Below are 15,011 nucleotides of genomic sequence, written 5' to 3' on the forward strand. Positions count from 1 at the left end.
ATACTGTAAGTATGTGTTCCCAATACATTGTTTTTTATATATTGTTTATTTTTTTTTAGTACTGTGATCAGTCTTCAGGGTTGGTAATTTTTAAATGCCAGGGAAACTGTGTCTAAATTCTAATGCTAAACTAATACTTAATATTAAAAAACTATCAGGCTGACTACTGTTCTTTAGAGTTTCAAAAGAAATTCTAAGAACAAACTATTGTAGCCCAGACCAAATGTTTGTGCAACCACAAGAATGCTAAAAAAAAACAAAGAACACAGTCATTCTTTTGTTACCCTAAAGTACTAGATCCCTCCACTTCCACTGGTCAAAGTTTCCTAAACTAAGTAGTGGTCAATTTAACCAGACTTTCTTAGAAAACACACATACCTGTATATTCCAATCCGTAAAAGTGACTATGGGTATTTCAAAGTAGAATGTGATATTATGTATATGAACTGAAGCCACAGTGCCGTGACCAAATATTTGCCTAGAAGAAAAAATCAAATATATACAGCAGACACAGACTGGAAGATTTGAAAAAATAAATAAATAAATAAATAAAAAGAATATTTTCCAATAAATTTTTCTCTCAATCTGCTCAATTTGTGATTTTAATAAACTGAATAAACATCCAGCAGTGAAGAATATGTACTCAGTTGATGAACATTTCAAAAAGAACTTTATTGAGTGCACAAACTGCTACTGACTGTATTGTTTTACTTTTTTGTGTGTAATTGTTCACACACTAAGACACTGAGCATAATTTACAGTAATGTTTTACTTCATTTGCAGTGACCAGCTGATGTGCTCTTACAACATTTATGTGATTTATTTGACTATATATGTTAAAAGATAAGTCATTGCTTATTAAGAAACTAAAAATATGCATTGAATACATACATTTAAAAAGAAAAAACACATAAATTCCATCAGGTGCAAATGCTTTGTTATAAGCAAACAAAGATGACAGAGAGAGACTTTTTAACTGAATAAAATATGTAGGCTACATGATTGTTTGCATTTAAAAAAAAAATTTCTAAGGCCTCAGAAACACAGATTTTATATGCATTTATATTTGTCAAAATAGATGAGCTCAAAGAAATAAATGCTTTAATATGTGATACTATCAACAGTCTTTAAAAGCCACACCAAATGTATAATTTTTGTGAATATATCTATTTATATGTTGTTTGCTTGAATATTACCAAGTTCCCACCATAAACAATATTCCCAAGATAATAGTTTTATTATTTAGCACACTGACAACCTTTTCCTATTTTTCCTTGCACATATATCTATATCTATCTATCTATATATATATATATATAATCCAGTGGATTTAAAAAATATCTCAGTTAGCTAAACAAACATCTTTGCATCATATTAATAAATAAGTGCTGGCCCAACTTTGCTTTTTAGCAATACAAATTAGCTGGCTTATATGGTTATACAAGAGAACACTGAAACATACATTCAAAAGCATAAAATCAGCTGATTCGATATACAACTCATGTTCGCCATATCATGTTAATTTCCCCTCATTGTCATCGGTAGAGGAACCCATATATCTTATAGATATTTCAGCGCTCTTATCATTGACCTCTTCAGTTGTCTCTACACTGTCAAAAAACTTCATTTTCTCAGTGTGCACTGTATCTCGCAGCCTACGAATAGAGGAAGCTGTCTCATCAGAAATGGGTTCTACAGAGTCTCCTTCAAATACACGTGTTCTCTGGGTCACAAGTACAGTCTCTTCACTTAACGTCTCTTTCACAACATGCCTTTCCTCTAAAGTGTGCTCCCCATGTTGCATTCTGGTTTTCACCACTGTCAACACCGAGTCCGATCCGAGTTTTACTTGTAAAGGTGAGGTGTGAATTCCATGGACATCTAAATTAGTGAGGGTTGCTGCTTGCTGTGTATCTGGTATAGCTTGTATGTTCGACATGATGAAATGAATTTCCTCTGACATCTGTTTAGGAGTGTCCACTGAGGGTGAGGACATATCTGATGAAAATGGGATATTCACTTTTTCTGGCTGGTGAGGCTCCATTGATATCAGTTCACATCTGGCTGTGGAAGTCACAACATCCCTATTTACATCACTGACGCCAACAGTGGCAGTAGGTTCAGCATATTTTACTTTTACTTTTGTAGGCGAGGTCTGTGACAAGCCAACCTGCTCAGTGGTTTGTGTGGAACTTATATCAGCAAAGGCTTCAGATGACCTCAGTGACAATGTTGAGCTAATATTCTCCTCCACAATCTCACTCAGGGGGCTCTTCTCAGGTTCCTCGTTTGCCTCGATGGATTCTTTCTCTACATCGTCATTCATGGACATTTTCTCAGCCTCTTTGGATGGATAAATTACTTCTTTCTCATTGGTCTTTGCAGTTTTGGTGGGAGAAGAAAGTCTGGAAAACTTGAACCAGCCCCCCTTCTCCGTTTTTGGTTGTTCTTTGTTAACCTCTGCTTTCTGATCTGCTGAAGCTTCATTATGCTTTTCAATTTCCTCAACCTTAGCATCCACCAACTTATCACCTTCATCTGAGGACTGGCTGAATCCTAATTTTGGAAATTTAAATTTAAATTTGGATTTTTCCGGAGTTCCTTTGTCCTTATGTTCTGCTGATACCTCAACTTTGACTTCAGCCTCATTAATTTGCTTAGCAGATGGCTTGTCCTTTTGTGCTTCCATTTCTTCTAATGTTGGAACATTAAATTCTACATCAAAGCCACTGATAACATCCCCAAGGGTAGGCATTGTAAATCTGGGTGATTTTTCAGGCCCTTGTAAATCATCTTTGGGTTCTGTTTTACCTTCTGGAGCACTGGCCTTTATGGTTGTGTCATCTTCTCCATCTTGAGATTTTGTTTTTGAAATGCTCATCTTTGGCATTTTTATGGTAGGAAGTTTGAATTTACTCGGTGAGCCTTTGTCCCCATCCACTTTTTTAGCAGCAGCCTGTTCAGTGGTTCCTTTAATTTCACCCTCTCTGTGTATTGCTTTAGAATCTTGTATTTGTATAGTCTTGTCTTCAATATTTAGGTCAGTGTTAGTGTCTGGTTCATTGACTCCTGCCGCTTCTGCTTTTATGTCAGATGTCTTTTGAGCTGAAATTCCAAATTTTGGCATTTTAAAAGCAGGTACTTTGAATTTACTTGGAGAACCTGTAACAATTTTATCATCTTTAAGCTCTGTCTCTACCTCTATGTCTACTGTTGGTAGACTTCCTTCTGCTTGGATCTTCATTTCTGGTTCTGTGATCCCAACTTCAGGTACATCTGTTTTTACCTCTACTGCAGCAACTTCCAGCTCAGGGCCTTTTACTTTGGGTAATAAAACCCCAAAGTTTGGAAGTTTAAATTTATTGTCCTGTCCTTCTTGGTAAATTCCTTTTGCTTTTGTTTTAGTATGAACAGAAGTGGCATCCACCGCTGCAACATCTGACTGATCCACCTTGGATGTCTCTACCTCATTATCCACTAAACTAACTTTAGTTTCCTTGATGTCAGCATCAGCCTTTGGTGCTTCCCCAGTGACCTTTGAAGTGGAAACTCCAAATTTGGGTAATTTTATTGTTGGGAGTTTGAATTTCGTTGGTGAACCAAATTGTGGACTTGTTATTTCTATTTCACCCTCTGGTGGCTTAATATCTTTCTCAGTTTCCTGTATTTCTGTAGAGCCCTCTGGCAAGGAAACATCTGCTGTTGTTTTACTGGCTTGAATATCTTGGGCCTTGCCATCTGATTTTGAAAATCCCATTTTTGGAAATGCAAGGTTTGGCTTCTTCATTTTTAAACTTAGTCCCTTAGAACTCATATCAGTTAAATCAGCATCAGCATCTTCAGCTTCTTTGGCTTCAGTCTGAGAAACCTCTGCCTTTGAAACATTTGTGTCCATTTCTGGACCTTTCAATTTTTGTAGAGGAATTCCAAGTTTTGGTACTTTGAATTTACTTTTCTCTACTTCAAGTTCAGTACCTTTAGCCTCCATATCCACTTCCACTGATACTTTGGATACATTTGGCTCTCTATTCTCTATGGATAGTACAACCCCTGGAATCTTCCCTTCTACTTCACAAAGGGTTTCCTCATGCCCCTGGTCGCTGTCTGGACTTTTTATTTTATGTAGAGCAATTCCAAATTTTGGAATCTCAAATTTGCCATCTTGTTGCTGTTTGTCGATTCCTTCACCCTTGAATTTGATCTCAATGGAAGCATCCTTAACATTTACTGTTGGCTCTTTCATGTCAATACACAGTGCTTCTCCTGACATTTTAATGTTCTCTTCAGGAAGACTAACTTCAGGCCCTTGGATGTCCATGTTTGCTGTTGGGATATCCACTGTGCCCTTTGATGCTTTCATTCCAAATTTTGGGAAATTGATTGATGGAAGTTTAAATCTTGATGGAGAGCTAACAATTTCTTTTTTTGGAGATTTAATATCTGTAGATTGTTCTGAAACCTCAGTAATTCCCAGTGATATGTCCAAATCAGACTTGGGCAGGCTCACATCAGCTTCAGGAGACTTAAGATCTGGTTTTGAAAATCCCAATTTTGGAAGTTTCACTTTCAGCCCTTTGGAATCAACGTCAGCTTTATCTGCTTTTCCCTCAGTGGTAACATCTTCAATTGCAACATCAGGCCGTTGCACATTTACCTGTTCTTCAGATAGCAGGCCAGTCTCTGTCTCCTTTACCTTTGGCATGCCGATTCCAAATTTTGGTAGCTTGAACTTGCTACCCTGCCCATCAATGTCAGTCCCTTTGCCCTTAATGTCCACATCAGCAGAGTGCCCCTTAATGTCGACATATGTTTGCTCCTCTCCTGTTTCAGGAAAACTGATTTCTAGTTCTTCGATATCTACATCTACTGTTGGAATATCAGATTTTTCCTTTGTATATTTCATTCCAAATTTTGGAAGGTTGATTGAGGGCAGTTTATATTTTGTCTGAGATACACATGTTGGATCTTTTTGTTTGTTCATTTCATCTGGAAAGGTAATTTCTGCATCTTGTTCTTTAACAAGTATGTGGCCCTCTGTGATTGACATATCAGTCTTTGGATGACTTGCAACAGCTTCTTGGACCTTAATATCTGGCTTTGAAAAACCAAATTTGGGCAGGGAAAAGCTTGGTTTCTTCAGTTTCACATCCAGCTCTTTTGTGTCAACCACAGGTATGTCTGCATGGCCTTCAATGGAAAAATCCTGTACGTCGACATCAGGTAAGGGTAGTATTAACTTCCCCTCTGCTAGATGAATATCAGTTTCTCTTTTTGTGGGACTCAGATCAATTTCATTTTTTATTTCTTCTGTGTCAATTTTTGGTATTTTTCCTGACACTTTGATATCTGGTACATTAACACTAATTTCTGTTCCTTTGATGTCTTCTTCTGCTGATGATAGATTTACCATGCCTTTTGAGGTCTTGACTCCAAATTTTGGCAGGTTAAATGCTGGCAGTTTAAATTTAGTTGGGGAAACAACAATTGTTGGATCTTTCTGTTCAGCCTGTTCCTCTACCTCTGGAAGTGTAATTTCTGCTGTTTGTTCTGTTACATGCACAGTGCCTTCAGTTATAGGTACATAAATCTTTTGTACACTGACATCAAGTTGTGGAGTTGTGGTGTCTGGTTTAGAAAACCCAAACTTGGGAAATGAAAAACTTGGTCTCTTCACTTTTCCTTTTCCTTTGGAATCAACCTCAGGTATGTTTGCACTCTTCTCAGTGTCATCATCTTGAACTTCATTCTTTGGTGGTTGTACTTCTAATTTTACCACAGGTTGAGAACATTTTGTGTTTGTAGCCTCCATTTCTGAATCTATGACATTAATGTCTAAAGCTGTTTTTTGTGATTTAACTCCAAATTTTGGGAGGTTGATTGACGGGAGTTTATACTTTGTTGGAGAGCCAAAAATGTTTGAATCCTTTTGGTCTGACTCCACCTTTGACAATTTGATATCTACATTTGTTTCTATGTCCACACTGCCTTCTGTTATTGGGACATCCATTTTTTGAACACTTATATCAACCCCAGAGGTTTTTACTTCTGGTTTTGAAAACCCTAATTTGGGTAATGCCATCTTCACATCTAGGCCTTTAGAATCGTGTTCTGATGTGTAAGCTTTCCCCTCAGTTTTTATCTTTGGTTCTTTGATATCAGTTTCCTGTACTTCAGCAGCTATATCCCCTGCATTTGATGTACTTAAATCAGACCCATTTACTTTATGAAGGTCAATACCAAACTTTGGCAGCTTAAACTTACCCCCTTGTCCTTCAAGTTCAACATCTTCAACCTTTATGTTCACATTAACAGATTGAGCCTCTGTGACCAGATGAGGTTCCTTTATATCAACAGATAGGGCTTCATCTGTTATTTTTATTTGTGTATCTGGACCACTTACTTCAGGTCCTTTAACAGCTATATCTACAACTGGCATAGTTTTCTCTTCCTTGGTACCGTTTTCTCCAACCTCTGGCAAGTTGATTGAGGGGAGTTTAAAATTTGTTGGGGCATTACCAATTGTTACATCTTTTTGTTCAGCGTCAACCTTTGACACTGGGATATTTGTACTTTGTTCTTTTATTTCCATGTCAACCTCTGGTTTAGAGGAATCAACTTGTCCAAGACTGACATCAATCTCTGGGGCCACCGAAGGAAGCACATCACCTCTCAATTCTGTTATTTCAGGTTTTGTTTTTGAAGATGAACTCCCAAATTTGGGTAGTTTGAATGTGGGAAGTTTGAATTTGATTGGTGAACCTCCTGCGGTTGTATCATCTTTTAACATCTCAGTCATTTGAATTTTCATGTCAGATTCAGGTTGTTTCACGTCCACTGCTTCTGTTACATATGTATCACCCATCTCAATGTTATTCTCTGGAGATTTAATGTCTTGTATAGAAAATTCATGTTCTGAGCTCAGCACTTTTGGCGTCTTCATCTTTACCCCAGTTTCCATTTTCATGTCATGTGTTAGTGTATACTCAATTTTCTCTATATTATCCTCCATACTTGATGCACCCTTTTTACTTTCTGGCCCTTTTAGCTTTGGAAATGAAAATTCAAATTTGGGCATCATAAATCTACTTCCTTGACTTCCAGGATCAATATCTTTGGTCTTTATTTCAGCATCCATTGGTTGACTTTCAAAATGTAGTTTTGATGGTTCTGAATAATGAGTTGCTATTTCTTTTGAGATATCAAGTTTGGTTTTATTTTGTGACAAAGCTTCTGATTCGTCCTTTATTTCTGACTGTGTTACATCACCCACTTTTGCTGTAGATTCCTCGACAGTCTTTGAAATGGAAATGTCAAATTTAGGGAGAGAAATTGTTGGAAGCTTGAATTTAGATGGAGAACCAGTAGTAATTTTATCTTTTTCCTGGACTTCAACCTCTGGAGCAAGAATTGTTACATCAATCTCTTTGATCTCAGTGTCTGGAACAGCTATTTCTTCTTTTTGGAGACTGGTGTCAGCATCAGGGGTCTTAGTCTCAGATTTGGAAAATCCAAATTTTGGAAATGACATCTTCAGTTTTTTTAATTTAATATCACTCTCTTTTTCTGTAGCTTTTGGGATGACTGCATCTACTTTAAGTGAAGGAAGTTTGACTTCAGTGTAAAATTTCTTGGCTTGAACATCCATACCTGATATTAAATCTTCTTTAGCTGGCTCTTCATCAAGACCATGGCCTATGAGACTCATCTTAACATCTGCTTTAGAAAATGCAAGTTCTGGAGATAATATAATTTCTTTTTTCAGTTCACAGTGAACATCCTCAAACATTTCTGCCTCTGGTGTAGAGACATCAATGTCAGGTTTAGATAGACTTTTCATTTCAGGTATTGATGGCAGTTCCCTGCACACATCAGCCTCTGGCAATTTAATTTTCATGGTAGGTTCGTCTTTGGTGACTTCAGGCATATGCTTGTCAAGGTCAGAGACTGTTGCCTTTGGAAATTTGACTCCAAATTTTGGAAACGTAATTGTGGGAAGTTTAAATTTTGATGGAGATCCTCTTGAAACTTTTTCAGTCTGGTCATCCTCAGCGTTTGACTCTTTTGTCTCTACAACTGATTCTTCTCTTCCTTCAAGTTCGGAGGCATCATCTTTTGGAAGGCTCAAATCTGCCTCAGAAGCCTTAATGTCTGGTTTTGAAAACCCAAATTTTGGAAGTGAAAAGCTTGGTCTTTTCATCTGTACAGGTACATCTGGTCCTTTAGAATCATCTTCTGGTTTATCAAATGTTTCTGTGGGCACTTCATCATAAGATGATTGTACCTCAGTTTTTGCATCCATTGAAGTAAGATCTCTCTTTTTCTTTGATGTACTAAAATCAGTATCTGGAGCTTTTACTTCTGAAAGGTTAATGACAAATTTTGGCAGATTAACTGTATCTTCTTGTCTTTTGGGCTTTGCATCTTCAACCTTTCGGCCTACACTAACACACTGACCTTCAATAGTCACATAAGATTCCTTGATTTCACCTGATGGTGCATCGCCTTTTAGTTTCATGCTTATTTGTTCTTCTGAAAGTCCTTCATCAGGTTCTTCAGCATCTATATCCACAGTTGGCAAATCTTTGTCTACCTTTGATGCTTTACCTCCAAACTTTGGCAAGTTGATAGAGGGGAGTTTAAACTTTACTGGTGAACCAACAATTGTTATGTCTTTTTGTTCAGCCTCACCCTTTGAAATGGTGAAATTGACATTGGGCTCTTTTATTTCCACATTGCCTCCTGGTATGGAGAGATCAATCTGTGGAAGACTGACATCAACCTCTGCAGCTTTGATATCTGGTTTTGAAAGCTTAACAGATGGAAATTCTCCATCAACTTCATTGTCCATCAGACTAGCCTGAACCTCGGGTTTAGAAAATGAATGTTCACAACTAACATCATCTACTTTCGGAATGTTAATATCTGTAATTTCTAATCTTCCCTCTGGCACAGACAGTTCAGCATCAGACTTGGATACACAGAGAATAGTTTCTGGGTCTTTCATGTCAGGTAGTGCTGTAGGTTCTCCAGATAGCTTAGCCTCAGGCATTTGAATATCTCTCCCAGCATCGATTGCCTTTGGAAATGAGACACCAAATTTTGGAAGTTTAATTGTGGGAAGTTTAAATTTAGTTGGAGAATCTGTTGAATCCTTTAACTCAGCCTCTGCCTCGGTGGACTTACTTTGAATATCTAATTCTGTTATATCAGCACCTCCCTTTTGTAAAGAGCTGTGTACTGTTGGAAGAGATATGTGAGCATCAGATTTTTCAGATTTAGAGAATCCAAATTTGGGAAATGATATTTTCCTTTTCTTCATTTTAGACTCAGTTTCTTTGATTTCTGCTTGTGGAAGTTCAGATGACTCCACCTCAGTTTTTCCATCAACCTTGATGATAGTTCTTTCAGATGAGATAGTTTCCTCTGGTAGAAGACCGCTTTCTTCTGTCTTCTCTGTTGGCAATGAGATACCATTCTTGATCAGTCTAAACCCACTATCCTCTTGTGCATCTTCTACAGCCTCAACCTCAATGTCAACTTTCCCAACCCTTTCTTTAGTGGGCCCTGGTGTCTCACTGGGGATAAAATCCTTGCTAAATTCAACACCTGCATCAATTTCAGGCTTTGAGAGTCCAGTTTTCTCCTGCTTTTTTTCCTCTGTCTTTGGCATTTTTACTTTTGGAAGAGAAATATCTATACTAGGCATTTTTATTTTACTCAAATTTATTTCAAAACTTTGTGCTTTGGTATCAGTCTCAGATGTTCTCTTCTCAGAATCTAATTCAACCTTTATTTTGTCATTTTCTTGCATCGTAACATCCTCTTTTATAATGGATTCTTTTATAGATTTCCCTCCGATTTTTGCCATTTTGAATTTTGGCAGTTTCTTTTTTTGTGGAGAGGAATCAGTGTTTGTGTCTTTGCTTTGGATTTCAGCCTTTGCTGTAGATGGCTCACATGCAGAAACTTTCATTTCTCCATCATTGGCAGATGCCACCTGTTCAGTTACCTCTTGTGTTGGGGTTTCCATAACTGTGCTATCATCATGATGTAGCATTTGATCACCCTTTACATCTCCTTCATGGGATTTTTCAAATGCTGTCTCTTCAGCAGATTGTTTGATGACTACATGTTCTTCACGAGAAATCTTTTTATGTTTTGATTCATCAAGAGATATTTTTGCTTCCGTCTCCTTTATTTCATCACTTTTCAATGAGGTGGTCTTTTTTGGTAACTCAATCCCAATATCTGGGAAGTGAATGTCAGGTTTCATGATTCCAAAACTTGGCATAGATACCTTTGCTTTCTTTGATTTCTTCTCATGTCCTTTTTTGACCACTTTAGTTACATCTGCATCAGTATACTCTTTTACAGCATCATCTTGAATATCTTTGGCTACTTTGATTTTATGCACCTGAACTGATTGCACAATGGCTTCCATTCCAGGTATTTCAATGTCTTCACGTTTCGGAAGTTTGAATTTTTCATCTGAGGAAGTACTTATCTTATCATCTCTTGCCAAAATTTTACCAGTTTTGGATTGTTGGGCTTCAAACTTTACTTTCGATCTGTCTATTTTTTTCTCAGTTATACTTGTTTCATCATGAAGATGCAGTTGTTCAGTTATTGGTAATATGAAGGCTTCATCTTTTGTAACAAAAGAACTTATCAGTTTTTCTTTATCCAATGTGTTTTCAAGCAATTTACTGCTTATATCTGTGCTCATGCTTGAAATTTTACAAGGGGATCCTCTAGGTGACACACCAGTCTTGTCTGCCTTTATTTCCATGATTTTGATTTCTCTCTGTACAAGCACACCTGTGATGTCTCTTTCGGGTAATTTAAATGCTGGGAATTTTGATACTGCTTCCTTTACATCCTCAACATTAAACTCTTCAGCTTCCCCCTGAGCTTTTTGTTCTTTAACTCTTGGTGAGTTAAAGTTGGCTTTTGATCCTTTGTCCTCCATCCCAGGAATCTCAATTTCCTCTCGTTTTAGAAGAGGGGCTTTGGTTGAGCCTCTCTGTCTTATAATTATTGATTCTTGGTGGTCAAATTCAGAGATATCCACCTTTGGAAGTTTGAAGTTTGACTCTGGTCTTTTACCAAGATCAGTTAGAATGGAATCAATATTTGCTTTTTCTGTTAACTCAGAAGTGTCGATTTTCAAATCTGATCTTTTGATTACTTCAGCGCTACTACCAGTACTCTTCCCACTTATATCCACATCCAGAGCATTTGGTTTTGGCTGGAATATAACAGGTGTTAGAGTGCCTGATTTCTTCATGTCAGTGACAGTTGAGGACACATCCTGCCTCGTTTTAATATCAAAAGTGAAAGAGTCTGATGATGCAAACTCTAGTCTATTTACTGTTTTTGTAAAATGACTCTTAGTTGCGGCTGCCAGTGGACCTCTGGTTCGAATCCCATAGCTTTCTGTTTCAAGAATGTTTCTTTCTTTCTTTTCCTTGTCACTGCCAATTCTTGGTGACTTTTGTATCAGTCCTACATCAGACATGTCCAGGGAAACATCAGCTTTACGCATACTCATGTCCATGTCTTCTGACCCTTGGGTCTTCTCTAAAATCTCTTGATTTTTCAGCTTGCTATCAGAATCAATTTGATGTCTCACTTCCTCTCCTTGTGATATTAAGCTGGGGCTGCCCACAATATTGCCATATGTCAATGGATCTGAAGATCTCATTCCACTTGAGGCAGACTTTAATTGGCTCTCTGATCCTATTTCAGATTTATCCATTCCTTGAATGCTAACCTTTAATTCCGATCTTTCTCTCCTTTCTTTGCTATCCTCCCCTAGATCAACTGTAATATCAGTAGTATTTAATGTGTTGTCCAAGCTAATGAGCTCAACCTTATGCAATGATTCAGTCACTGGCAAAGCTGGGCATGTATACTCATTTCTTGTTTTAGTAGGCTCAGTATTATCAGCTTCATTCAACAGTTTAGGGCTCTCTACCAAATTAATCACTGGCTCCTGAAAGTTGTGTTCTTCAGCAATATTCACAAATGTTTGCTTTTCCAAGACCTCCATATTGTCTGTTGTTAGCTCCTCTCCATTCTCTGGGGCCTCTTCAACTGACTTGCTCCTGCGACCTGTCATTCTCATCTTAAGCTTCATTTTGTGGATCTTTTTCTTCTCTTTTCCATCTGGAGATTTTAATGGAGACTTAAGAGGTGACTCTGTGTCACTTGTCGGTGGACTTATCTCTAATTTCCTCTGTTCTTCTGCTTCTGATGTGCTGTGAGATCTCTTAAAATTTGCCCTGCAACCCTTGCTAAAAGAAGGGAATTTTGGCCAAGAGATGCGTTCATGTTGCTTTTTTGTCTTTCTTCGTCCTCTCATTTCTGCTTCACCAACTTCCTCTCCCTCAGCCTCCTCGCCCTGTGAAACATTAAAGAAACATATATGAAGTGATTGAACTCTAAGAGGCTTTAAAGTATTCTGTAATTGACAATAATTGACAGTGCTATAATTACAATGGTTACATCTGGCCTCATTGTCTCAGCATCTTCTTGTGTTCTTGTTGGAACTGGTTTGCGTTTTAGACAGAACTCCACTTTATATGGTTGTGCATGCTCAAGAATCTGGAGGGCATCTTCATAAGACACATTATCAAAGTATACTGTAGCACTAATTATCTGATCACCTGAAAGGTAAGATGGAAGGACACCAATGAGGATATGCAAGTGACAAGTTGGATCAGAACAAATTGAGCTATACTGATCCTAAAAATAAGCATTTCATCACACCTTCTTTCACACTTAGATGCTTTGAGGCAGGCGATTCAGATTTTACTTCCTTGATAAAGATGCCATCCTTTCCCCCTCCACTTACAACCAAACCCTCAGCACAGACTTCTTTTGCAGTCTTCACTAGCATTTCAGACTCACCGTTTTGCATGTCCTAAAACAAAATGCAGAAGTAATTTATTAACCAGTTCAGAATTTCCACTATTCACATTTCCAATCAGTAATTATCTTTCACAGGACATCTTTAGAGAAGACTTTAAGGAGTGAATTTACTAAACAGTTGTTCCACTTTTGAGCTAATGAGGAAGAAGGGTATTATAAACAGACTCTACATATAGTCAAGTACACTTTCGATCTCTGAACCAGCTTGTAAGATGGAGAAATTCACCGAACAGATGGCATTTAGCACTAATTGTTGGGGTGTTTCACCTGATTTGTATAATTCCTTTAGTGAATTGGGTGCTAAAAGAATGCAGACTGTTTGTGCACATAAACTATACTATCAGCAATTCATCCTTAAGCCCAAAGTATACTTCGGGCAGACGCGAACACTGTGCGTCCGTGTATAGGACACGTGACGCAAATCTCTTCATCAGCAGAGTGTGCAAGCCCGATTTTTCTAACTGTGCATCTTTCAACACAGAATGCGCATGCACCTGGAGTTATTTGCACTAATTAGTGGGTCCACAAGGTGGCAACACTCACATTTGAGCCGTTGCTGTCATGAAGAAGAGCTCAAAGAAGATGTAATTGGTGCTAAACTTCAGGAGATGAAGGTAAAAATAACAGCAGTGGATTTGCAAGTCAAGAGCGCATGTGTGAGGTGGTCTGGAAACAACTGCTTTTCTATAACTCGAGTCTGAAGGAATATAAAGACATCTTTATGGGTCTAAACTCCTGAAGAGAAAGTCAGGTTTTTCATAGCAGTCGTAGCGCATATGTGCCAACTGCCTGTGAATGGCGCATACATTGACAGGCTTGTGTTTGACAGTACACTGATGCTGAGCGTTCACTATACCTAGGGTTTTAGTGAGCCCCCCCCCCCCCCCCCCCAGGTGTGTCTTACCTCTGTTTGATTCATTTTGGCAGAGGAGCGCTTGTCAAACAGTGACCCAAAACCAGTCGTTTTGCCTATTTTGGAGCTCTTGGTGGTTGAATCATAGAAGTCACCCTCAGCCTAGCAAAATAGTTAGTGAATATACATCATAATAAAACTGAATTTGCGCAATCACATCTAATAAAAACTAAAGAGAAGATTCATTGATGTGTAATGTTGCGATCACCTGTTTTACATATTTTTCTGTGGTAGGGAATTCCTCAACAGGGGAGGAACCCTGAGGGCGAGGTCTTTCCTCCTCTAAAACTTCTGGCTCCTCACATACCTGTTACATTAAATACCAATGAAAGATAGTGTTAATCAAAAGAGAGAGTCATTATAACAATAATAATTGTATATTTGCTGGATATGCTTTACTGGAGTGAAACTCACTAAATCATCATCTGTGTCTTGCTCTGGTCCTTTCAGCCTTCGCACATCACCTGTTGTGAGGAAAAATGCTAAATAAACACTTGCAAAAGTTATATAGGGAGCAATTTCAAACTACTTGCATAGGTTTCAGAATATGTTGTTTTACAGCATTTACTGATTGGAGAGTCAATGTATACTATATTTTGTCAGACCAGAACTGTTGTATCTGCAAATATGCACGAGACTAAGGCAAGAATTCTGTGTACAAGTATTCTCACAGGATCCAGACAGTCTACCTGCTTCTGTTGTTTCCTGTAAAGTGAGGCACTCTATTGATCCAAAGGGGTTGGCTTACACTGCCAGTAAATAGACCAACATGGAAACTTGGGCTTTGATAGAGCAGGAGAAGAAGGCCTAAGAGCAGTGAAACTAATATGATTGCTATTATTATCAGCAGATGTGGTATTATAAAAATAAAACTACAGTTCAATTCCATGGCATGAGTGAATGATTCCATTGCACACTATTTTTATCAGTAGTAATACAATAATATTGTACAATAGACAAAAAAGCTTAAATGCTGATATCAGCAGCAATAATACTTTCATGTTGTAGTCTCCTTTCTTCTCCAGAAAGGCATACATTGCCTATTACCCATAATGGTAATATGTTAATGATGTCATTGCTGTGTTACATTTTGAATGCTGAGTCAAAAGGACATTTTCAGAATTTTGTCTTAAATTTCTGTACTTAAAGTGTACATTTTACAAAA

General features: G+C 37.8%; 1 protein-coding gene across 1 annotated transcript; it reads right to left on the reverse strand.

Moving 5' to 3' along the window:
* Nucleotides 1-664: 664 nt before the first annotated feature.
* On the reverse strand, nt 665-13,852 carry LOC127412038 (neuroblast differentiation-associated protein AHNAK-like). Its single transcript, XM_051648075.1, has 5 exons — nt 13,838-13,852; nt 12,772-12,925; nt 12,499-12,668; nt 9,968-12,403; nt 665-9,937 (listed from the first exon to the last, which is right to left on the reverse strand). Exons 1-5 carry the CDS (start codon nt 13,850-13,852, stop codon nt 1,514-1,516), a joined length of 11,199 nt encoding a protein of 3,732 aa, XP_051504035.1. The 3' UTR covers nt 665-1,513.
* Nucleotides 13,853-15,011: the final 1,159 nt, after the last annotated feature.

Source organism: Myxocyprinus asiaticus, chromosome 21 (assembly GCF_019703515.2).
Source record: "Myxocyprinus asiaticus isolate MX2 ecotype Aquarium Trade chromosome 21, UBuf_Myxa_2, whole genome shotgun sequence".
Lineage (NCBI taxonomy): Eukaryota > Metazoa > Chordata > Actinopteri > Cypriniformes > Catostomidae > Myxocyprinus > Myxocyprinus asiaticus.